General features: G+C 37.5%; 1 protein-coding gene across 25 annotated transcripts in view; it reads right to left on the bottom strand.

Moving 5' to 3' along the window:
• The window catches only part of ABI3BP (ABI family member 3 binding protein), a 276,498-nt gene that overhangs the window by 188,288 nt on the left and 61,050 nt on the right, over positions 1-27,160 (bottom strand). For all 25 annotated transcript variants that reach the window (XM_047793435.1, XM_047793465.1, XM_047793526.1 and 22 more), the window contains exon 2: positions 12,143-12,322. In XM_047793435.1, coding sequence (XP_047649391.1) covers positions 12,143-12,322 — 180 coding nt within the window. The remainder of the gene's footprint in view (positions 1-12,142; positions 12,323-27,160) is intronic.

Here is a 27,160-nt window from a genome sequence, read left to right as displayed (position 1 = left end):
GCATAGGCCAAAGCATCCATGAATGCACTGTGGCAGTGCCAGCTGGTCCAGGCACTGTAGCCACCATGTCCTGCCAGATATCACCAAGGGAGTGCCCACCAGACCCTCCCTGCAACCACACCCAGGTTCCTGCAGATGGTGGAATGCAGCAGTGGTGACTAAGTGGGGGTGGGAAGAGGAAGGCCCAGCAGCAGGGGACAGGGGGACCAGAGGACCAAGTCAGGGGCAGGAGTTGGAGGCCAAAATAAGAGCTCAGGCACCAATCCCTCAGCTCACATGCCATCGTCCCATCCGATCTCACTGGCAAAATAAAACTGAAAGGTAAACCTATTAAGATTTTCAAGACAGCAAAGCATTAAACTTCAAATGCAGGGCTCCTCTGAGCTCACTGGTCACACGCCCGGCAGCCAGGCCTGACCTGCCCCTACCCCATTCCTGCATCCTGACCACAGCTCAGATGGACCAGGTGCTTCTTCATTTCCTGTTGTCCTGGCTTTCATTCTGGAGCATCTCACTCAGCTATTATCCCAGGCTAACCCTGCCCCACTGTCAAGCCCTGACAAATTCTCTTCCAGACAATGGAAATAAATACTTAACTCTTTCTCTTACCCATGTGCCACCACAGTCAATACACATCCTTTCCTAGTTTGGAGACTGTTACACATTAAAATTGTTGATTTTATTGCCTGTAGTTTTTTCCTTGCCTGTGTTTTATAGGTGCACCCCGCAGAGATATTTAGTGTAGGGTGTTGTCTGTGAACTCATTTAAGGTTTGGCAAATGCTTGCTCTTGAAGGAGAGTCTGCACACACTCACACACATTTTCCAGTGAGTTTACTTCGTTAATATTTATCTCTACAGGAAATACGATTAAAAAAAATCAGGACTTCATTTGGATGTTTGCCCTTTAGATAATAAAGCTAGGTCATATTAGCCATTAAATGGTAAATCACCAAAGTGTTCAAATCAGCAAGATGTTTTCTCTCTCTTTAAATGTTCTTGTCAGCATTACCATATGGGGATGAGAGGTCAGGAATAATTCCCACAATGAGTTTATACATAGGGTTCAAAGGACACAGATTCTTTACATGCCATGGGGAAGGCACTGTGGCATGGGTGTCAAGTGCACAGGCTCTGGAGACAGCCTGTGCCTGTAGATTTCTTCATATCTCAGGGATTTACTGTCTTCATTGATGAGAAGAGGATGCTAATATTACCTGATTCAAGGGGTTGCTCTGAGGAGTCAGTGACCCATTTCTGTAAAGCCCTTGGACCAGCACATTGTAGATGCCCAACAACATTAAATTATCAGCCAAAGATTGGTGAGAACTTCCAGCATTTGGTGAGCAGCTACTATGAATCCTGCTTGGTGAATAAAATGTGTCAGAAGCCAACTTGCAGGAAACCTCTTCTCTGTGAGAAGGGTCCTAGTGGCAGAGAAATGGATGAGCTATTAGCTTAGAATCAAGTGGTCAAATACCAGGAGACAATGCCAAAAATTCAAGTCTTTCTCCCACACAAGTTATCATTTTTCAATTAAACTGTGATACCTTTGTGAGAAAGGGGAGCAACAATAATAATTCTACCACAGCAGCAGGTGTAAACCATAACCATGCTTAATAAAGAGGGTAGAATCAATGTCTTAAGCCAATTAGTTTTTTTGTTTTTTGTTTTTTTCTCCTGGAGATTTCCACACCAAGAAAAGAGAGACTTTTTCAATTTTGTTCACTGGGAGGCTTGCCCAGCAAACTCCCAATGGACTCTGGGTACCCCACAGATCTATCAAGCCAGGTCAGGGAGTATACAAGGGATAGTGAGAGTCAGCTTGCCCTGAGCAGCTCACTGGTTAACTAGTGAGATTGATGCTAATGAAAACCAACAACCCAAACCAGAATGTAATCAAATGCTGGCCCTCACGGCAGAGCAGTTCAGGAGGCATCAATCTGTGGCAAGGAGTGTTGTGTTCAGGAAAGTATAATGTTTAAGGAAATAATACATGTAGTTAGGAAACTAGGGTTTGATTGTAGTCCTTGGTTTTGAGCTGTCATCCTAAAAATAAAGGAAACTGTAAAGTCTAAACTTTCTACTTGTTTTGGACAATTCTCTACTTTATCCTCCTGCTGACAATTGTTTTTCTAAGACCCTTTCTCCTCAACAAGCCTCTTGCAATGAATCTGGGACAGGGTACACTTTTGACCTAGGACAAAAGGGCTATAAGCTATTTTGGGGAACCCTTACAGATATAATTAAGAATAAAATTTTAAAAGTTAAAACTTTGGTCTCAGTGCATTGTGCAATAAATTTGAAAAAAAAATGCTTTATATTGGAATATAGTGAGTTTCTTTTATTGTGTTTCCAAGAAAAGATAAACTTGGAGACAGTTTATCTATTGTTTGGTGAGGTCAGGAAGACCATGAAAACATTACAGTTGAATCCAATAGAAAAAAGAAACTTTGAAAAGATGTTATCTTATCCAAACAGGTAAACTGGGCATCTATTTTCAAACAAGGACATTCTGGCATAAACTTGGGGTGAATTGTTCCAGCGATGGCATAATATTTATTAGTAAGTTGGTACCCACTAGGCCAATTTCTTTAAAAAAAAAAAAATCCCCTTTGAAGCTTCCTCAAGTTCTGCTAAATTTTGCGCCTTGGAGGAAAATCAAGTGATTCTGAAATTCATTTTTTAAATGAAAAATCTGGATTAATCTTGAAGATTTAAAGCCAAATACTTCCCAGTGGTAAAACTATTTCCAGAGGAAGAACTAAGTAGGAATATTAGATGACATTTTGAAAACAGTTTTAAACAAAAGAAAAATACCCATCTTAAGTGGGACCCACAGCTGTTTCAGACTTCCTGGGTCTCCCCCTTTCCTCTCACCCATTCATTTATTGTGCTTCTAAATCATGACAGCATTGGAGGTGAAAAAGAAATCTAAGTTTTAGGGTCCTTAGTTGCTCTGGCAGTTTTCTATTTGGGTGGAGTGTGGGAACAGACAAGACAAACCAAAATAAAGATAAAGAGCAATTGATTAGGAATGAGGGCAGAGAGTTCCTGTTGTGGCTTAGCAGGTTCCGAGCCCAACTAGTATACATGAGGATGTGGGTTTGTTCCCTGGCCTCTTTCAGTGTGTTAAGCGATGATCTGTGGTTTAAGTTGATGACAAGGCTTGGATCCCGTGTTGTTGCTGTGGCATAAGCCAGCAGCTGCAGCTCTGACTCGACCTCTAGCCTAGGAACTTCCATATGCTGCAGGTGCGGCCCTAAAAAGCAAAAAAAAAAAAAAAAAAAAAAAAAAGAATGATGGCAAAAGAAAATGCTCACCTTGTGTGTTGAGAAGAAGAGGTAGGGCTTGACCAGTGGGCAGCTCATAATAAAGAAAGATGGTGGTGGTAGTGGAATGGGTAGAGGAGAACACGTTTTGGGGACACAGTAAGTGCTTTATGTATTTTGACTTATTTAAACCTTAATGAGTTAGGTAGCCAATGGCTCCTTCCATGATACATGGCCTTTCTTTTTTTCCTGTTCTTTGTTTAAAGTACATTACAAAAACAACAAATCAGGGATTTATGTGTACTTTCCACTGTAGAAAAACAGATAAAATTCCCTAAGTTTTGAGAGGCAATAGAGTATAGCATTCCAGAATCCAGGTTCTAGAATCAGACTTTCTGGGTTCAAACCCTGGTGCTATTTACTAGCTGAGGTAGTTTTATAAATTTACTTAAAACTCTCAGAGGTTCAGTTTACTTAAGTGTAGAAGGGCACTAAGAATACTACCTTACCCCCACATAACTAGCATATCCTTCATCTACATTGTGGGACTACCTTGTATTCACTTCAGGCTGCTATTTTGCTTTCTCTGCTCACAGCCTCTTGCTTATTTTCTAAGGATTTTGCTAGGGAAGAGGGGAACTGGGCTGGTTTCACAGGCTGACACTGTATCTTTTCCCCCTGTTAGTTTATCTGGCTACTTTTCACTAGTCATTTTCAGCTTAATTTAATTCCCTATGTTCTTCTTTCTGTTATCAACCTCCACCTATTTTTCTTGAATGAATCCACCATCACCGTCCTTGTGGTACTTTCCACAATAAGTATCCACTTGTTCTGTCGTTAGGTAACATTGATCCTTCCATGAATAGTAGCAATCTCTATTATTTTATATTTCATCCCACTTCCATAAAAATGAGGAGCACACTCAAAATATTTTTATCACCAAGAGAACAGCTGAAGTTTTTAAGGTTTGCAATGATGAGGAAAAATATCTTCTTATCTTCTATACAAATGTAAAAATTAAGGGTAAAACTTGTAAGGGGTTAATCTATAGCAGTATAAATTGTATAAAATTTATAAGCATATAATTATATTCATATCTGAGTCATTGTAAATAAACTGGATTAAAAATTTTTTAATTGTCTTCAGTGAAATAAAAGCAAGAAACTTCAGAATAAGAAACTGATGATTAAATTTTTGCCTGAACTTTCTGAGATAAAACTACCCTGAGTTAAAGTAAATGAAACAAGTGTTGGGCTCTTATTTTGACTTCTACTTAATAGGACAAAATTCTTGCTCTTTTCTTGCTAAAAATGGCTTTAGTAGAATAAGACAGATGAGAAAAGTGATGTCTAGCAATTCCAAACCCTTTCAGCTGTGTCTTGTGAGCACTCACCTTTTCTGTTGGAGGCCACAGCTGTAAATGTCTAAAATGTGCCTGATGACTCTTCAGCCAATTGCACTGAACAGGAATTCCCCCTTAATGACTAAAAGATGATCATGACCATGGGAAACCATTGTGTGTGTGCCAAGGGAACTATATCACACTTTTAGATTTTGCTTCTTCCTTTGTTTCTTAATCTGTTTGGGAGTTGTCTCTTCCAAGAAAACATTTCTTAGTTATGGTATACAGATGATTATTGTTACTTTTCAGTAACTGACAACTCTGCTAAAAAAAAAAAACAAAAACAACAACAACAACAACAAAAAACTATCTCTGCCATTTTGCTGACACTGCATTCTCCAAAAAGCAAACAAAACATAAACCAAAACCACAGGGCTACCAAGGTTTTTTAATCTAGGTGCTAAAATCTTGACCAAAACTTTTGGTGGTGATGATGGTGATTTAGTCCATTCATTATGAGCAAATGAAACAAAGCTCAGAAAAGGTAAAACCACTCGGCTTGTTATAATAGCAACTAACAAAAATTATAAAACATATCTACTCTGTGCCAGGGTTTATCTTAGTCTTACCTAAATAATTTACCTATAGTCTTCACAACACTTATGAAAGATTATTTCTCTATTTTATAAAGAAAAAAATGAAACAGATTAAATAACTTACCCAGAACTACTCCATAGTAAGTTGTGTTGCGTCTGAACTCAGATGTCTCACTGAAAACATGCATATCGTTTCTCCACATCATGCTGCCTCTCCAAGTACAGGAGAATCTTTCCTAGAATGCAGATGCTAGCATTCTGGTCCAAGCTCTCTCCTGGGTAGAGCATCTTAGAGGACTATAAGGATTGCTTCCTCTTCCTAGGTCAGGAATCACTTTGAGGGAATATAGGCAAGATGGCGCCTAGGGAGAGTGATTAAGAGGCTCATGGCTGAATGGGAGAAACACTCTATCAGGGTAGTGAGTATGGGGGTTAGCAGCTGTGAGAACATGAGTTAGGAAATTTGCCCTTTTAAATCCCTTTGGAGTCCTAACACCTGGTTGGAAGACAAATTTTAGTTAGAATTTGTGGTAGTGATAAATATACGTGATATTTTTTAATTTAAGATTTTCTTGAAGTAAAGACGCAAAAATACCTCCCTAACTTGCTCTTCAAAACTGGTGGAATATAACTTTTTCCTTCCCAGGTGACACTGATTAAAGTCTTTTCAGAGGTCAAGAGAACATCATAAAGTATGAGTCCATAAAGACTCAGTGTCAAAAGAATTTTTTTTTTTTTTTTTTTTACTGTATTGGATGTTTCCAAATTACCAACAGCTTAACATAAAAGTAGCAAAGCAAAAGTTAGATGTGTAAACCAGAATGAGAACATTCATGATGTGGGTAAAAGAGGATATGGGAACTTAGCAGCTCTATTACACTGAATCATGTTTTATCACATCATTGCAGGATTCTCATAGCCATTAATAGTTTTTAATAGTCACGTGGGAAAATACTACTTTTTCTGCTGCTCCAATTAACCTACAAAACTATTAGAAGATTCTATGTAAGTCAAATTTTTACAAACGTTTCATGTGAATCTTTATTTCAAAAGAAGCAAAAGGAGAGTTCCCATTGTAACTCAGTGGGAAGAAATCCAATTAGTGTCCATGAGGATGTGGGTTTGATACCTGGCCTCACTCAGTAGGTTAAGGATCCAGTGTTGCTTAGACCAGCAGCTGCAGAACAAATTTGAGCCCTAGCCTGGGAACTTTCATATACCACAGGTGCAGCCTTAAAAAAAGCAAAATAAATAAATATATAAATAAAAAGCAAAAAAAAAAAAGAAGCAAAAGTGAATGTTTCATGTTTTTTAGTTTTATAAGACCAGCATTTGACTTTGAAAATGCCTCTGCTGATACTATATAGATATTTAAATAAATTAGAATTGCTTATGAATGATTATTTAGTAGAAATATTAGTCCATGTATCACTAAATGTTAACTGGAATATTTCTGAATGATTAGTAGCTTCTCATTTCAATGGTGGTATCTTTTAAACACATCAAACAAGTAGAATGTGTCAAAGTGGCACTTTTTATTTCAAAAAGGAAAGTAAGTTACAATGTTGGGGTGTAGTTTGGTGGAATTGAAGAAATACTACTATCTTCTTACAGCATGAAGGAAGGGGAGGGGATGTAAGTGATGCTTTTTTTCCACAAAGACATTAAAAATTCCTTGCTCTTGGAGTTCCCGTCGTGGCGCAGTGGTTAACGAATCCGACTAGGAACCATGAGGTTGCGGGTTCGGTCCCTGCCCTTGCTCAGTGGGTTAACGATCCGGCGTTGCCATGAGCTGTGGTGTAGGTTGCAGACGCGGCTCGGATCCCGCGTTGTTGTGGCTCTGGTGTAGGCCGGTGGCTACAGCTCCGATTCAACCCCTAGCCTGGGAACCTCCATATGCCGCGGGAGCGGCCCTAGAAAAGGCAAAAAAATAAATAAATAAATAAATAAAATAAAATAAAAATAAAAATTCCTTGCTCTTGTATGACAACTTGCATCCAAGGAATTTCCACTCATCACTTTATGCTCATGAATTCACTAACATGCCCATTCCACATCTGTGAAAAATAGACTTCAATACTGTTTTACAGGTGAGGAGAATCATCATACTGTAATTGGTAGCAGAACAGGAATAGAGTAGAGAGACAAATTTCAAAATACAGTTTTTGGTGAGCAGAATAATGGCACTTAAAGATTGCCCACTTCCTCATTTCCAGAACCTGTGAACATGTTAGGCTCTATGACAAAGGAGAATTAAGCTGCAGATACTAATAAAGTTGTTGATCTATTTACCTTAAAATAGAGAGAGCATCCTGGCTTATCCAGGTGGATTCAACAGAATCACAGAGACCCTTAAAAATGGAAGAGGGAGGCAGATGAGATCAGAACCATATGGTGTGAGTAGAGCTTGATCCAGTGTTGTTGGATTTTTTAAATTGAAGTATAGTTGATTTACAATATTAAATTAGTTTCAGGTGTATAGCACAGTGATTCAGTATTTTATAGATGATAGGCCATTAAAAGTTATTATAAAATAATGGCTGTAATTCTCTTTGCTGTACAATAGATCTTTGTTGCCTATTTTATATCTACTAGTCTGTATCTCTTAATCCCATACCACAATTTCGCCCCTTCTCCTTCCTCTTTGGTAACCACTAGTTTGTTCTCTATGTCTGTGAGTCTGTTTCTGTTTTGTGCATACATTTATTTGTATTACTTTTTAGATTTCAAGGTAGAAGAGGAATATGGGTACCTCTGTAAGCTGCAAAAAGCAGAGAGAGAGATTCTCCCTTCAGAGCCTCCAGAAGGGAAGGCCCACCACCTTCACTTTATCTAGAGGGACCTACAATAGGCTTTGGACATAGAGAACTGTAAGATAATAAAGTTGTAACATTTTAACCCACCAAGCTTGTGGTGATTTGTTATGGCAGCTATTGAAAACTAATAGACAGCTACCTAATCATTTAAGAGTCATTACTACAACCAAAATAATTAAGAAAGATTATAAATAAGCAAATTAAGTGTTGCAGGATTCTCATACAGAGAGATGGGACACCGAGGCTTTTTGCCAGGAAGTAGTGTTTATTCGTGTCGGCAGTGGCTCAGCACATTCACATCCAAAGGCTGAGCCCTGAACACAGTGGGGCGCTTTCTTATATACCCTCTGTTATTTCCTTTTTAAATTTTGGTCCCTTTGTCCCCCTTATAAGGTAATATACATTCTGTAATTTCTGGGTGGATGGTCTATGTTACAAAGTTGCACATGGATACTGATTATGTCTTGCTGCCACAGAGTTACTCATGGGCACACAGATGCTGGTTATGCCACATTGCCTTCCCTTTGTTCTGGGAGGGCCCTTACCACATAAGCAAACAAAGATAATGTCTAATTTGGAAATGCAAGTCCATTTTGAAGTAATAAAAGTAGAAGCACACAGATTCTTTGGCATGAGAAAGATGGGAAAGGAAATATCTAAGAGGAATTCTTTTTCCCTCTTCCACTAGAATACTAGAAGAGAAAAGAGATAAATAAAAAAGAACATATTGATCTAAATGATAAGGTAAGAGTTCTGAAACTGCTACTTGGTATAGCTTTCCAGGAGAAGTTTGGGAATCTTTTGTGCTTAGCAATCTTTAAGACACACTGTGATCTGTGTCATCTACCATGGATGGTTTAGATATATAGTAGCCTGATGACAAGGGCCTAGATTATATAATCTCTCACAGCCTCCTCCAGCCTAAACATTCTACACACACTTGACTATTCAATTCAGTGCCATAAATATTTACTGCCTGTCTACTCAAGGTAGGTCATTCTGCTATAAATAAGCAAAGAATAAGGCATAAACTCTGAATTTAAGAAGTTCATAATTTAATAGTGAACAACCAACAAGGTTAAACAACCAACCATATTCAAGCTAGACAATGAGAAGAATCATAAGGGATGGCTAAGTGATATGCTGATCAAAAGTCATTACATGTCTAAAAATCAATGCCAAAAACCCAATGCATTCTTATTGATTACAAAACAAACAACAAAAACATTGGTCACCACTGCAGATTTCCAGGGCATCAATTTATTACAATAAGAATTTATCCTGTATTTCCTATAAAAACTAAATTCCCCCCCCCCAAAAAAACTGTATAAGGAAAGTAAAAAAGTAAAAAAAAAAAAAAGAAAATTCTTTTTTAATGTAGAATTTTAGCTAAAAATGCAGAAGAAAGGACAGAATTAGAGTCTATGCAGTATACATCTAGGGTGTAAGATTGCCATTTTATAACCCCTATATGAAATAATGGATCTGGGCAATGATCATCAATAGACGTTAAAACCATTAAGTGCAAATTTGATGATGAATTTTATAGTGGAGGGATCAGGCTGAGGTGGCTTAAACATACCAAACAGTCTTAACCTCATAAAGTACAACACTAGCCATTATGTACCTCTTTTCCGTGTTATTAGGAAATAAGCAGTTCCGTCTGTAAAGTATTATTTCCCCCCTAAAGCTAAATCCAACTCTAATATAGACTCCAAATCTAAATACCTTTCATAGGAAATACAGAGGAGCCAGTTCAGAAATGATTAGAAGCAACCATTAAATACAAACCGAATGTGCAATCCAGTTTCTCCAGCAAATCAATAACATTTAAAAAGGGAAGGGAGAGAGGATGGTTACAAAATGAAAGCAATTTATGAGATACAATAACCAAAGCTAACATGTAGACCAAGTAGGGTCCTGATTCAAAAAGGCAGCAACTCTAAGAAGGCATTCTTAAAGATCACCAGAGAAATTTAAACATGGACAAGTTATAAAACAATATCATGGGATTATTGTTACGAGAAAAACAAGGCAGTACTAAAAATATTTACCTGTTAGAACACATGCTGAAGTATTCACAGGTTTTACAAATATTATATCTAGTAATGCTTTAAAATATCCCCAAATGTCTGTGAAGAATACATGGAAAGAGATCAGCAAAACAGAGATATGTATTCCAGTTGCATGATGGGACATAAGGTTTCCCTCTATATGTTTGAATGTTTTTCATAATAAACATTTTAAGGTATGAAAATAATTGTAAACAAATAAAAGGGTACCTAGTCTATTCAATCATCCCTCATCACTGAACTAGTGAAAGACTGGTATATTTGTGCTAGAAATTTTCTTTATGGTTTTCTACACATAATTTTCATTAGCAATCTGACTTCTATCACTTTAAGATTGAATGCCTTCCACCTCATAAGGAAAGGATGTTTACTACTGACCAAATTCTCCATCTATATAACCAAGGATAAAAAAATTATCATAAATAAAATACTACTTCTAATGCTCAATAAGCAAAGAAGCCATAGATCTCTTTCTATTTATGTGGGGTAAGTATATAGCTTCCAGTCATTTTTTATACTAAAGGGTAAATACCATGGGGGATATTTGCAAGTTTTCAAATTCCTTATGGTTTAACAGGTTAGTGTTGTTATATTTGTCAAAATGCCTAATTCTCAAATTTTTGGGGGGAGGGGTAACAAAATGTGATGTGTTTGCTTTAAAGTGCTTAATCTTATGTAATATCTAGTCTAAACATTTATAATTGATAATGTTACTCTTTTGCCTAAAGTAAAAGAGGGACTTCCCCATGAGGAACAAAGGGCTACAGGGCAAAGCAGATTCATCTTCAACATTGTTACATGTATGTGTGAATTTCAGATCTGGTCTTCAGTAGTTCAAGTTATAGGATTAAATTTTGGAAGTTCATGGAAAGGCTTTTTAGTGATAACCCTAGCAGTGGATGAAAATACAAATCTCATGCTGTTCAGGAAGCTTTTGATAGCATTCTAAATAGATGATCCCTTTAAAAAAATGCTATGCTTTAAAAACATTTTATTTGCAGGTAATTTTCCTAGAGAAGGCTTAAAGGTGCCCATATCCTCAAATTACATTTGAATGTGATTAAAAGTATTTTTAGGAGCTTCTATCGTGGCTCAGCAGAAATGAATCTGACTAGCATCCATGAAGATGCAGTTTTGATCCCTGGCCTCACTCAGTGGGTTAGGGATCCTGAGCTTAAGGATCCTGTGGCTACAGCTCTGATTCGACCCCTAGCCTGGGAACCTCTATATGCCATGGGTTTGGCCCTATAGAGACACACACACACACACACACACACACACACACACACACACACACACACACACACAAAGTATTTTCAATGAAATGTAAAATTTTATAACACAGAAAAATTTTAATCTTTTGTCTGAAATACCCTAAAATGTTCAAAAATGTAATACATTGTCTTTTCTTTTTAAAGGCAGCTTGTCCTGAAGAGACACCTAGAAAGCTGTAGTTGATATTTTCTACCAGAAGAAAGTAAAGACACAAGGGAGAAAAATTAATCCGCATAAATAAGCTATGTTACAGAGATTTAAGCCCAGGTATTTTAGCTAATTTTTCACCTAGGCAAGTTTAGTAATATGGTCAGAGATTTCAGGTATAATGGAAATGAAGTTGATTATTTCTGCAGTGCATGCAAAATATGCATTGTACATTTTTTGATGTAAAAAATTGTGCCATGGGTTACAACAGTTAGGAATATGTTTTGTAATTATGGCATTTGGTTTGGCTGAGGGTATAGAAAAATTGTTTTACATTTTGAGGAGTTCCCACTGTGGCACTGTAAGTTAAGGATCTGGCAATGTCTCTGCAGTGGCTCAGGTTGCTGCTGAGGTGCAGGTTCGATCCCCCATCAGTGTAGTGGATTAAGGATCCCATGTTGACACAGCTGTGGTATGGTTTGGATTTGATCCCTGGCCTGGGAACTTCCATATGCCATGAGCGAAGCTCAAAAAAAACCCCAAAAAATTAAAAAAAAAAAGTATCATAAAACACTAATTACCTTTTAACTCTTCCTCCTATGCCTGAAACCCAAATATCTTACCTACTATGGCCTCAGTGTATTTCCCTTCTGCAGGAAGAGGAAAGTACTGGTTTGGCGATAAGTTGCTGCCATATCCCAGCAGAAAACCTTCCAATTTTACATTAGGATGTGGACGCAGGAACTTCAGGAAGATGGAGTCACTTGTGGTATTAATGTGGACTTTGAGGTTTGGCTTTTTACCTAAAGATGAAAAAGAAAATATAGTCAGCTGTAACTTTACCTCTTAAGCATCTCAAGATAAATTTGGAGCAAAGGTAGCTACTGTATAGCTACTCAAGATCACAACACATCCAGCTAAATAACTAAAATACAAGTAATTTTGAGATCAAAGAAAACAGACAATAACATTTAAGGCAATCTAGAATACAAAGTAAAATCTTATGGTTTAATATTTGGTAGTTTATTATTGAGCAGGTAAATGGGATTTAAGGCTATTTGGGCTATCAAAATTGGTCAGAACTTTCATTTTATACACACTGGGAATGGTGAAGGGATCTGAAATGTCTTATTGGTAAGTTTAATTACTGCGCTTTGAAACCCCCAGCCTCCTCAGTGTTGCTCTCCACCTGCACCCCCATAGGGCTTAGTGACTAACGGAGTGTAAAAGGTAGGGAAGTGGGTAGGTTTTGGCTGAGGGGTAACTGAAATAGTAAAATAGGGAATTCTGAAGGGAGCAGTGTTGAGAGGAAAGATGATTAGGTCTATTTGGAGTTCACTGGGTCGATGAGACAACTAGATGGAGATGGCTAACAGAAGCTGACCATCTAAACGTAATGCTCAGAAATGGGATCCAGACCCATCCAGGTGGGTGTCATTAGCTTGTAAATGATCATTGGATGAACTTCCTCAGAGGGTCTGCAGAATAAGGAGAGAAACCCTATATTTTCAAGGCATCATCATTGTTATTTTTAACTATGTAGGCCACAGGGGCAAACAGTCACAGTCACTGAAGGTCTTGACAAGCAATGAGGAAACAACACTGTCTTTTGTCTTTGAGGCTGGAAGGAACTGGATTCAAATCACAGCTCTGCCACACATTTGTCAGTATGCCTCCAGCTACTCACTGAAGTGTGCTTGAGACTTGTTTCCTGATTTGTAAATTACAGGTAATGGATAACAATGTTAATTCTGACAGGTTGTTTACAAAAGTTAATGCATATGGCACCATCTCAAAGCTCAGTAATTGGTTACTTAATCAGGCCCACCCATAACCCTTTAGCCATAATTCAGAAATCCAGAAAAAAGCTTTGTAAGAATTTCGTAAGTTTATATCAAACTAACTAGGCAACAAAATTCAATCTGAACTGTTATGGCGCCACTTAGTCTTTCTTTAATCTCACCGAATAGTCAGTGTGACTTATTTACATGTTTAATCATAGTTTAAGTAAGGGGTTCTGATCAAGATGCCACTGAAGAGGTTCCTTAATACATGGTCTAGGCATCCTAGTACATTTCTGAAATCTAAAAATTTTCTAAATTCAAAAACACATCTGGCCCCAAAAATTTTAGATAAGAGATTGTGGACCCCAATTATTTTATTTCTTCATTTAACAAGGATTTCATATTTTTAAAGTATTTTACCTGTGGGGAAGATTATACTTACTAACTTAATAATTCACATTTTATTTCTCATTAATCAAAGACATACTGTGTATATACCAGTCAGCAGCTATGAATAGTATGGGCATCCCAAAGCCATCACGCTAAATTTATACCATTCCAGTTGAAAATAATCCAGCACCACCTTGATACAGCCATAAAGAAAGAATCCATTGGGGCTTTGAAAAAAATAAAGACAATCCTGACTTGGATACCAGGCTGTGGAAACGACACTCTCACCCCAGCAGCTGGTACTATGATTTCAAGGTATGTGTATAGTACTTTGTACTTTCCAAAGAATTTTATGAAGTTCCTGTGAACTTCTTGACTGTCTGATTGTGTTTCCTACACTTGTGGCAAAATTGAAGTCCAGAGATACTGAGTGGATTATCCAAAATCAAAGGAAAACTCTACCAAGCTCATGTAGTCCAGTTCTCTTATAGCACAAGTGATTAAATGAGGGCAGACACACCTCTGACACTCTGCAGCTTAAGTACAGGGTCAAAACTGAATCTTAGGTTCTCACTAGGCTGGACTTTGTCATGACCCTATTGAGTAAGGAGCAACTAACCCCAGACTACAATGCTCAAAATGATGTTAAATGCTAATATTTTTTTCCTAACTTTATCAGATCTATCTATCTATCTATCTATCTATCTATCTATCTATCTATCTATCCATCTATCTAATCACCTTAGCAAAATCATAGATAGGTAGGTAAATAGATAATCTCACAAATATAACACAGATTTTGGCCAAGCCAATTTTCTTCTTAGTTATGTGCCTGGATTAAACCTACAGTTACCCATCTTGCTCAATGGACAGGAACGACTATAAATCAAGCACATATTCTGCTACCTTAGAAAGTTATAAGGTCTGGTAATAAATCAAAACACCTTGTTGGGAGGAAGAGATTAGGAATCAGTATACTTAGGCTGTACTCTTGTCAAGAGCTAAGAGTCACAGCATCATCACATTAGACCTTCCCTCACAGATTGTGGCCTAATGTACCACATTATTCCTCCTCTTGGAAAGTGGAAAGCTTGGCTGCACTAACTGAGAAAGAGGAAGGCTGTAAACAGAATTACTGACTAACAAAAGTGGAAGTGTTCTTGCTTCCTCTGCCTGGAAATTTCATGACTCCTGTCTTTCTTTTGCTAAATGTATCAACATCATGTAACTTTTGGAATAAATTAACATTTATCTGACCTACTTTATCTGAAATTCCAACTCATAATACTCTCTAGAGCTAAACTTTACAAAGTCCTGGAAAAGAGTAAAGCACACAAACTAATCTTTTCTCAAAACAGAGTCACACATTTAATAGTATTTTGAGACTATACCCCAGTTCCTTATTGGAGCTAGGAACTCAGAGCCCTTCATTATCTTGCCACTCATGCTTTTTCTTGTTACTTTTCAACATCTCTCATTTCTCTTTGGCCAGTATAAATCGCCTCACATTCTGCAGTGCATACAGGCCCTGGCCCTACACCCATGTTCACATTTGTCACCCAGCATGGATTCCCAGGACACCCCTTCGCTCACTCAGTTATGATCCCATTGACCCTGTCAGAGATCAGCAAAATGCTTAAGTAGTTTTTTTCATCCTTTTCATCTGAATAAGTTTGTCAAGTGACCCTTTAAATGAATGTTTGAACTAGGATTCAATTTTATATACTTAATTTTCCCAGTAATTTAGGGTACATGTCAGTGCATCCTATAGTAATTTTTCATCTTTGATAAGTTTCTCTTCACTCAAAGTAATTCTGAACTTAAAGGTTTGGAAGACTAGTCATGTAATTACAGTTATCTTTCAATAGATAGTATTGAAGACCTCAAGTGAATGACTTGAGGTACAGATAATTTAAAAAAATTACAACATGATTCCAGATATAAGTGATATGGTGTTTGTCTTTCTCTTTCTGACTTACTTCACTCAGTATGAGAGTTTCTATTTCCATCCATGTTGCTGCAAATGGCATTATTTCATTCTTTTTTATGGCTGAATAGCCAAGGAGGAGGGGGAGGGGGAGGGAGTGGGTTGGATGAGGTGCTTGGGGTTAATAGATGCAGACTATTGCCTTTGGAACGTATTAGGAATGAGATCCTGCTGTGTAGCACGGGGAATTACATCTAGTCACTTATGATGGAGCATGATAATGTAAGGAAAAAATGTATACATGTATGTGTAACTGGGTCACCATGCTCTACAGTAGAAAATTGACAGAACACTGTAAACCAGCTATAATGGAAAAAAAAAATATCATTAAAAAAATTACAACCTGATACAAGCTTAAATAGGAAAATATTCATAAGTAAAGTAGCATATATATCACCCAGAAAAGCCCAAGAGTACAGACAAATGAGTCCTGGAAGAACACTTTATTGTATCCTGTATGAGAAACAAAACATACACCAATCAAGAGTGACAGAAGTGGGAATTCCCATCGTGGCTCAATGGAATCTTATTAGTATCCATGAGGACACAGGTTAAATCCCTGGCCTCACTCAGTGGGTTAAGGATGTGGCATTGCATGAGCAGTGGAGTAGGTCATAGGCGCAGCTTGAATCTGATGTTGCTGTGGCTGTGATGTAGGGCAGCAGCTACAACTCTGATTGGGCCCTGAGCCCGGGATTGGGCCCTGAGCCTGGGAACCTCCTTATGCCTGGATGCGGCCCTAAAAAAAAAAGACCAAAAAAAAAAAAAAAGGAGTGAGAGGAGGTGGGATTAAAATGGCAGAATAAAAGGACTGGAGCTCAACTTCTCTCCTAAAAACAACAAAATTCACAACTAAAGGCTGAGCAATCTTCAACCAAATGGACCAGAAACCTTACAAAAGATAGCCTACTCCAGAAGACAAAGAGAAGTCCACATCAAGAGATAGGAGGGGCAATTACATGATATGAGCAACCCCATACCTTCTGGGTGGGAAGTTCCACAGACTGGGAATTAACTATATCATAGAGAGTCATCTACAGGAGTGAGAGTTCTGAGCCCCACATCAAACCCCCACACGTGGGGATCTGGCACTGGGAGAAAGAGCCCCCAGAGCATCTGGCTTTGAAGGCCAGTGGGGCTTGTGTGCAGGAGCCCCACGGGACTGGGGGAAATGGAGACCCCATTCTTAAAAGGCAAACACAGACTTTCACGTGCACTGGATCCCAGGGCAAAGCAAAGTCTCCATAGGAATCTGGGTCAGATCTGACTGCAGTCCGTGGAGGACCTCTTGGGAAAACAGGGGTGAATGTGGCTTGTTGTGGGGGAAGAACAATGGAAGCAAAACTCTTGGGAAGATTCATCAGTGTGCCTTTCTCTGGAGGTGGCCATTTTGGGAAAATCTGGCCCCACCATCAGTCAGCACTGATTAGCCCCAGGCCAAACAACAATCCAGGTGGGATAACAGCCCCACCCTGCAGTAAACAGGCTGCCTAAAGACCCCTCAGGCACACAATTGCCTCTAATCCCATCCAGAGACTAAGCCCCACCCACCAGAGGGATTAGAATTGGCTCCACCTACCAGTGGGCAAACACCAGCCCCTCCCATCAGGAAGCCTCCAGCAAGCGCCCATACCAACTTCAGCCACAAGGGGGGCAGACACCAGAAGTAAGAGAGGATACAACCCTATTACCTACAAAAAAAGGTCACCACAACAAAAGCCTATAAAAATGAAAAGACAGAGAACTAAAATTCAGATGAGGGAGAAAGGAAAAACCTCAGAAAATCAACTAAGTGATGAGGAGATTATCAGCCTCCAGGAAAAAGACTTTACACTGTTGATGCCTAAGATGACCCAAGATATTGGAAAAAACTGGAGGCAAAGATGTATAAATTACAGGAATCATTGAGCAAAGAGATACAAGATATAAAACTTAAGAAGAGATGCAAAATACAATAACCAAAATAAAAAATTCAATAGAAGCAACCAACAGCAGAATATAGGAGGCAGAAGAACGAATAAGCGAGGTGGAGGACAGATTAGTAGAAATTACGGATGCAGAACAGAAAAGAGAAAAAAGATTGAAAACAAATGAGGAGAGTCTCAGAGAACTCTGAGACAATGTTAAACGCACCAACATCCATATTATAGGGGTGACAGAAGGAGAAGAGAGAGAGAAGGGGACAGAAAAAAATATTCCAAGAGATAATAGCCAAAAAACATCCCTAACATGGGAAAGGATCCACTCACTCAAATCCAGGAAACACAACGAGTACCACATAAAATAAACCCAAGGATGAACACCTCAAGACACATATTAATCAAACTGACCAAAATTAAAGACAGAGAGAAAATATCAAAAGCAGCTAGGGAAAAGAAACAAATAACATACAAGGGAAACCCGATAGGGTTATCAGCAGATTTTTCAGTAGAAACTCTGCAGGTAAGAAGGGAGTGGCATGATGTATTTAACATGATGAAAGGAAAAAACTCCAACCAAGATTACTTTACCCAGCAAGGCTCTCATTCAGATTTGGAGGAGAAATCAAAAGATTTACACATAAGCAAAAGCTGAGAGAATTCAGCAACACTAAACCAGCCTTACAACAAATACTAAAGGAACTTCTCTAGGCAGAAAAGGAAAGACAGCAACAGGAAACAAAAATACAACAAATGACAAGGCTCACCAGTAAAGGTATATGTATATATATATTATATAGTAAAGACATGAAATCATCCACACACAATTATGCCACCAAATTCCGAAATCATGAGACGAGGAGGGTACAGATGCAGGACACCGGAGATGCACTTGCAATTAAGAGAACAACAACTTAAAACAATCTCATATACATACAGACTCTTATATCAAAACTTCAGAATAACTGCAAACAAAAATCTACAATTGATACACAAACAAATAAGAAAAATCAACTCAAATACAACACTAAAGAGAGTCATCAAACCAGAAGAGGAGAGAATGAGAGAAGAAGGGAAGAAAAAAGAGCAACAAGAACAAATCCAAAGCAATTAATAAAATGGCAATAAGAACATACATATCAATAATTACCTTAAATGTTAATGGACTAAACGCCCCAACCAAAAGACATAAACTGGCTGAATGGATACAAAAAGAAGACCCATATATATGCTCTCTTCAAGAGATCCACTTCACTTCTAGGGACACATACAAATTGAAGGTAGAGGATGGAAGAAAATATTCAATGCAAACGGGGATCAAAAGAAAGCTGGAGTAGCAATACTCATATCAGACAAAGTAGCCTTTAAAATGAAGAATATTTTAAGGGACAAAGAAGGTCATTACACAATGATCAAGGATCAATCCAAGAAGATATAACAATTTTAAATATCTACACATCCAACATAGGTTCACTACAATAAATAAGACAACTGCTAACAACCTTAAAAGGACAAATCGACAACAACACAATCATAGTGGGGGACTTTAACACCCCACTGACAGCAATGGACAGATCATCCAGACAGAAAATCAATAAGGAAACACAGGACTTGAATGAAGCATTAAACCATATGGACTTAGATATTTATAGGACATTCCATCCAAAAGCAACAGAATACACATTCTTCTCAAGTGCACATGGAACAGTCTCTAAGATTGATCACATCCTGGGCTACAAACCCAACCTCAGTAAATTTAAGAAAATTGAAATCACATCAAGCATCTTTTCCAGCCACAACACTATACAACTGGAAATCAACAACAAGAAAAAAACTGAAAAAAACACAAACACGTGGAGACTAAACAACATGCTATGAAACAACCAATGGGTCACTGAAGAAATCAAAGAGGAAATTAAAAAATACCTAGCAGCAAATGACAACAAAGATATGACACTCCAAAACCTATGGGATGTGGCAAAAGCCGTTCTAAGAGGAAAGTTTACAGCAATACAAGCCTAACTCAGGAAACAAGAAAAAGCTCAAATAAACAAGCTAACTTTACAACGAAAGCAGCTCGAGAGAGAAGAACAGACAAGACCTAAAGTTATTAGAAGGGAAGAAATCATAAAGATCAGAGCAGAAACCAATGAAATAGAAACAAAGAAAACCGTAGAAAAGATCAATGAAACGAAAAGCTGGCTCTTTGAAAAGATCAACAAAATTGATAAACCCCTAGCCAGACTTAATCAAGAAAAAAAGAGAGAGGACTCAAATCAATAAAATTAGAAATGAAAAAGGAGAAGTAACAACGGACATCACAGAAATACGACGAATTGGAGAAAATCTTTGCAGGTGAATCGACTGACAAGGGATTAATCTCCACAAATTATTACCTCCTTCTGCAGCTCCATACCAAAAAAACAAACAACCCCATCAAAAAATGGGCAGAAGAAGATCTAAACAGACAGTTCTCCAAAGAAGACATACAGATGGCCAAGAAACACACGAAAAGATGTTCAACATCACTCATTATTAGAGAAATGCAAATCAAAACCACCATGAGGTACCACCTTACACTAGCCAGAATGGCCATCCTCAAAAAGGCTACAAACAATAAGTGCTGGAGAGGGTGTGGAGAAAAGGGAAACCTACTACACTGTTAGTGGGATTGTAAATTGGTGCAACCACTGTGGAAAACAGTATGGAGATTCCTCAGAAAACTAATCATAGAACTACCATTTGATTCAGCAATCCCACTCCTGGGCATCTACCCAGAGAAAACCATGACTCGCAAAGACACATGTACTCCGATGTTCATTGCAGCACTATTTGCAATAGCCAAGACATGGAAACAACCTCAATGTCCATCAACAGAGGAGTGGATCCAGAAGAGTTGATACTTACATACAATTTAGCAACATGGATGGACCTAGAAACTATCATGCTAAGTGAAGTCAGCCGTACAATGAGACACCAACATCAAATGCTTTCACTGACATGTGGCATCTGAAAAAAGGACAGACTGAGCTTCTTTGCAGAACAGATGCTGACTCACAGACATTGAAAAACTTATGGTCTCCAGAGGAGACAGTTTGGGGTGGGGGGATGTGCTTGGGTTGTGGGTTGGAAATCCTATAAAATTAGATTGTGATGATCATTATACAGCTACAGATGTGATAAATTCATCTGAGTAATAAAAAAAACAAAAAGGAGTGAGAGAAGTGAAGAATGTTAACATTTTCAGAAAGCAATATGAGAATGGCTGAGAAAAAAAAAAAAGATCGCATGTTGGCAAAATAGAACTTTGGATCTATGACAGTTGTTTCTAATCCTCTGTTTGCAATACCCTAGGGTATCTTTAAATGTTTCAAAGGGTGTTGTGAAATGCTAAAAGAAAAAATGCCTTTCAAAACAAATTTAGAATTAATCCCCTTTTAATTTTTAAAAGGAAATACATGCCCTGTGGCATTGGAAACAGTGAGGAAGGTACAAGATGAGAAAAATCCGACAAAAGTTAAAGCCATACAAGTCCATAACTCTCTAGATTGATCAGCCAGAGGAGGCAGATTGCTATTGCTTAGGCACAGGTGATGAGCAGACATTTAATTCTGACCCCAGAATTCTGAGTAGCTATGGTCAGTTTCAATAAAACTCTGCAAAGCCACATAGCCCAAACACAAGGTACCTAGTTAAGCCAGCTAAACTATCCTGAATATCCAGTCACTGATCTGTGAGAAAGAGTTACCATCACAAACCATTCAATAGGAAGAATTCTTAAATGCTTAATCTCTCTTTAAGGTTATCCTAATACATTCCAAAATATTTCAGAATACTGTCTAAATCGGTCAAGTAGATAAAATCACTTTGGGAAAAAAATGCAAAATACAAAAAAAATTCTAAGTAAAAGATAAAATAAAAAAATCTATTACTATACTGGCAATAATTACCTTGGCCTAATAAGCTTTCAATGTCTAAAACACTAAATGGCAAGTTTGGGAATAGTCGGATCAGCAATTATTTCCATAAGATATTAAGTAAAAGAATAGCTATAATTGTGATGTCATTAAAATAATGACTCAATTGTTTTGGGATTAAAAGAATAAATCCTATTCTTACCAATAGTATGTTCCTCTCTCTCTCTCTCTTTTTTTAAAACACATCCTATTTATACTGTCAAAATGTATACTTGTTCACTTATTTAGTTATTAAAAGATCAAATTTTTTAAGGCATAAAAATAATTAAACCGATTCCCATCAGTTCAAATATGGCATTTGAAGTATATTTTAAAAATGTATAAATTAGACTTGATCAAATTTTAGTCTTGGGCTTTAAAAGGACTAAAAAGAAGAAGAAAACTCTATGTATAGTTTGGCAGAAAATATTTGCCATGCATTTATCTACTAAAGGACTTGTATCCAGGGTATTTAGAAAAATGTTTCTACTCAATAGGACAACAAAAAATTTAAGAATAAAGGGCAAAAAATTTGAATGGATCCCTCAGTAAAGGTGATATATGATAGCCAACAAGCACACAAAAAGATGCTCAACATCCAGGGTTGTTGGATGTCTTCTGTAAAGAATCAATAGTAAATATTTTAGACTTTGCAGGCCAGATGTTGTCTACCTCAACAATTCAACTCTGCCACTGCAGTGCAAGAGCAGCTATAGACGTTATGTAAACAAATGTACTTTTCTCTGTTCCAATAAAACTATATTTATTAAAAAAGGCAGGTGGTTGGCTGGTTAGGGTTCATCCACTTGTGATCATTATCCTTAGTCTTCAGGGAAATGCAAGTTAAAACAACAGTGAGATACCATACACATAAGAATGACTAAGATTAAAAAGATTGTTAGTAACAATAGTTAGAGAGAATTAAGAGCAACTGGAGCCCTCTTATATTTTGAATGTGAATGTTAAATATTTCATAAACTTTCACCATTTGTGAAAACTATTGGTCCAGCTACAAAATAACCCATCAATTAATTCCTAGGTATTTACCCAGGAGAAATGAAAATATAAGTCCATGCAAAGACTTGCATTCAGATATTCAAAGAACCACCAAACTGGAAACAACCCAAATGTCCATCAGCAGTTGACTAGATAAACAAATTATGGCTTATCCATACAATAGGGCCCTGACTCAGCAATTAAACAGAACAGAACAGAACAGCATTTCGACATGGTTGAATCTCCCTGGCGTGCCTTCATGCCACTGTAGAATGAGCCATATTGTCCTCATCTTTGTTATCACCTTATATAGACTCTCCTGATAGAAGTTCATTCAAGCATCTTGGCATTACCACACTGGTGAAAGTAGAGTTTTTTTTTTTTTCCCAAAGAAATTAAGTACTTTAATAAGATCTTATTGCTATTATGAGTTTATGTGTTAAAGATGTAATTTGACCATAGTTCTCTTATTCTGAAGACACTGTGACTGCTTTTATATCAGATACTTTCCATATACAAAAGGATAGAGAAAACATAGATTGGTTATGGAGTAACTCATGTGCACAAATTACCTCAATCAATACAAGAGTTTATTGTGAATGAAGTATAAAGGTTAAAGTTTTCAAATAGTTGAAAAGTAGTGTTTTTCACTTGTATAACAGAAAGTAGTTTTAACAGTGCCTCATTTTATTATTCACCAACCAATGGTGCCTATATAAAGCCAGCAAGTCCTTTTTCAGGTATTATTATGCTCCAAGTACTGAAAATTATAAGTTTCAAATGTATTCTACGTTCTTCTTAGACAGTTGAAAGGGGAAGAATTTCAATGCCTTTAAGTCCATAACAGCTAATTAAGGAACTATCAAGGTGTCTCATCTCAACTTTATGTATTAGGCAGGACAATTACAGCACATTCAAAAGGTTCCCAAAAAATCAGAGCTGATGACATAAATTGTGTTTAACTGAGCCATAATGCTAAGTTATACAAACCATAATTTTAACATGGGACTTGGCAATAATTTAATATTCACTTTAATTCTTAGGGAGTCAAAAAGTATCACATAACAGTGGCATCCAAATGACTTTCCTTATACCATGACCCAAGGAAAGATACTAGAGGGAGAAAGAAAATTATATGTAATACATTGATTTTCTTGTTACAGCCACAGAGTAAAGGGAGCAGCCAAGATGATTAGCTAAATATCTTCAATTGCTCCTGATCCTTCAGCAGAAATGTATAGTCTGTAGTCTATAGAGTGGCTTTTTCTTACTAATAACAACAATCATCTGAAAGCCAGGCATATGACTAGAAATTTTCCATGGCAAGAAAAGCACCAGAACTTCAGTTAAATATTTTAAACAGAATGAAGATCAAATATTGCTATTAACAAATAATGTTAGGTATTATAGAAACTCCTTCCACAAGTGCTGTAATGGCAAGATGCATGAATAAACTTCCAGCAGAAGGAAAGTCTATGCAAGGTGGTTATGGAGATAAGGAATGTCCATGTCCATTCTGCAAGACATAATCGCATGCCAGACAAAATGGGTAGAAGGAATTAAATTGCTTTGGGGATAATGATGGTGGTGGAGGTGTCTGTATACAGAATTATAGTTAAAAGCCTTTATAGAATGTTACTAGACAAATCCTTTTAAAATTTTTAAGTGTTTATATTCCAACTATTAATCCCATATATCTCATGTTATTTTGGTTCTCTGGGCCTCCATATTAGAATTCTTCCTCAAAATTCCACAGATTTCTCTCTCTCTCTTCCAAACTCTTTACCAAGGCCCAATAGAGAATTTCTGAGAACTTGCAAAGAGCTGGTTTGTGGTAAACACAGAGCAGCTCTACGACATGTCTTCTGGAAACAGGGATGGCACTGACAATTGTTTAAGTTGTGCACTGCAAAAATCTGAATGGCACCACTCAGACCATCTTTTACTTATGGCCCAATACAGCAGCCATATTCACAAAAACCATGCAAAAATAATTGTTACTTACAAAAATGGGCAAGTTGATAAGGGTAACCCAACTGAAATTCTCTAATCTTCCCATAGGCCTCAAGCTGTTCCCACCCACCCTGGTCTTCTTACTTCCATAACTTTGACTTCTATCTCCCCTGCCTTCTGACGCTGCTGTCACTGGTAATGAGGGGCTTTGGGTGATAGATTGCACAACATAAGGAGTATAGGGATTCAGCTACAAATAGTTGGGACATTTATGTCCAAATTTACAAATAAGATTACTTCACTAAATATATACAACTCAGAAGCTGAGTCAGGGACCTATATAAGAACAACAGAAGAAAAGAGATTCTGGACATTCAAGAAATGATGAATTAACAGCACACAGCTTTAGAGGTAAGCAAGGCATCCTTTCTTGTGTTTTTATGATATAAGAAAAAAAAATATATGGAAGCAACCTAAGTGTCCATCAACAGAGGAAGGGATAAAGAAGGTGGTACATATACACAATGGAATACTACTCAGCCATAAAAAAGAAATGACATTTTGTCCTTTGCAGCAATATGGATGGAATTGGAGGGCATTACATTAAGTGTAATAAGTCAGACAGAGAAAGACAAATACTGTGTGATATCACATATACAGAATCTAAAAAAAACAAAATACAATAAACTACTGAATAAGAGAAAAAAGAAACAGACTCACAGATATAGAGAAAAAACTAATGGTTACCTACCAGTAGGGAGAAGGAAGGGGGAAGGGGCAATTGAAAGGTCCAAACTAAGGAATAAAATAAGTTATAAGGATATATTTACAATATGAGGAACATAGCAAATATATTATAAAAACTGTAAATGGAGTATGAACTTTAAAAATTATAAATCACTATATTGTACACCTGTAATATATAATATACATCAACTATACTTCAATAAAAAATAAAATATAGGACTTCCCACGTGACTCAGTGGTAACGAACCCGACTAATGTCCTTGAGGATATGGGTTCAATACCTGGCCTTGCTCAGTAGTTTAGGGATCCAGCATTGCCATGAGCTGCAGTGTAGGTCACACATGCAGCTTGGATCTGGCGTTGCTATGGCTGTGGTGTAGGCCAGCAGCTGCAGCTCTGATTCGACCCCTAGCTTGGGAACTTCCATATGTTATGGCCCTAAAAAGACAAAAAAGCAAACTCATATGTATATATACATACATATGTGTATATATATATATATGAAATATAAGAATATGTAAGAAAATATCTGAAAATATAACAATTCTGATTAATTTAGAGATATCTATAAAACAATGTTTTTTATAAATCTAAGGAAAAATGGCATTTAAAAAAAATAGAAAAAAAAAATGGTCAAAGTCCCATAAGCCACAAGGACAGCTGCCAAAGACAGGGAATGGGAGACTTTAAAAAACTTAAAATTTAACTTTACATGTATATGATCAATGTTAGCAACAGGCTCACACCAGAGCGTCTCCCGTGATCTCTGCTCCAGCTCAAGCAGAACAGCCTGCTCTGTCTTCAGTGCCTTGAGGTGAGTCTGCCAGCTGAAAGACACATTCCCACACGCAACATGTGCTCTCAGAGTTCAGGGAATGGAAAGTCCCAGCTTACCTGGAGAGCTCCTCTCATAAGCCACCCCTAAACAATTCCCATAGAGCTGTAACCCCCCAGGAGTCAAGTAGTTACCTTCTTATTAAGACATTATGGTCCTCAAATACACAGAGGATATTTGCTCTTGAATTCAGAAAAAAAAAATGCCATTTTGCCAGAAATCTGAAGAGGAAAAGGTTTTCTCCCTAATCAGACACTATATAACTTTTTGCCCAGCTGTTTGTGTAAGTGATTTCCATTTTGGCTAAAATAACCACTGTTTCCACTGTGGTCAGAATCCCCAGCGCCCTGAAACCTCAGGGCAATACTTCACTGTCTGGTGACTTTGGATGACTGAATGAGACAGACTGAACCTGCCAGTGTTGACATTGGCCACTTGGTAGGGCTAATAGTTTTACCAAAGGAGTGAAAACTTCACTACCTACTTTGTAACCCAGTCAATAGCCAAGCAGGAAAATTACTTTTCATAGACTACCTTCTAAGTCAACAGCCTCTCATACTTAAGAAGAAATATCATCCTGAGATATACACAGTTGTCATTTGCACATACTCCCTTGATCCAATTCTCCTAAAATTAGTCACTGAAGTCTGAAGCATGCTGGATTTTTTCAGGGGTGGGTGGGAGGAGAAACCACATGCACTTAATGACCACATATTTGCTATAAGGGAAGGGGTTCAGTGATGAGATTCATTTCAAACAACTACAAAATCTAAATAAAATCTGTATTTGCTTTGGGGAATTTGGGGATTAGCTATTTTACTCATCTGATTTTCATTTTATCTACTCGCTCATGGCAAGTTACCAAGCATTAGCGACATCAATTCAAATATGACCAGTCAAATCTGATCAAAGATTGTGCATTCTAGTAAATTAGGTAGATAAGTAAACTATTTCAGTGCAGCATAATGAAAAAAAAAATGTCCAATGCAGCTACAGTAGAGCAGCACTATATCTGATGGAAGGAGTGGAATGAGAGGATATATAACAGAAGTGTTCCTTTAGTTTTGTTAAACT

The sequence above is a fragment of the Phacochoerus africanus genome, chromosome 1 (assembly GCF_016906955.1).
Source record: "Phacochoerus africanus isolate WHEZ1 chromosome 1, ROS_Pafr_v1, whole genome shotgun sequence".
In the NCBI taxonomy this organism is placed as follows: domain Eukaryota; kingdom Metazoa; phylum Chordata; class Mammalia; order Artiodactyla; family Suidae; genus Phacochoerus; species Phacochoerus africanus.
Note: the sequence above shows the minus strand (reverse complement) of the source record. Positions and strands in the feature narration are given on the sequence as shown.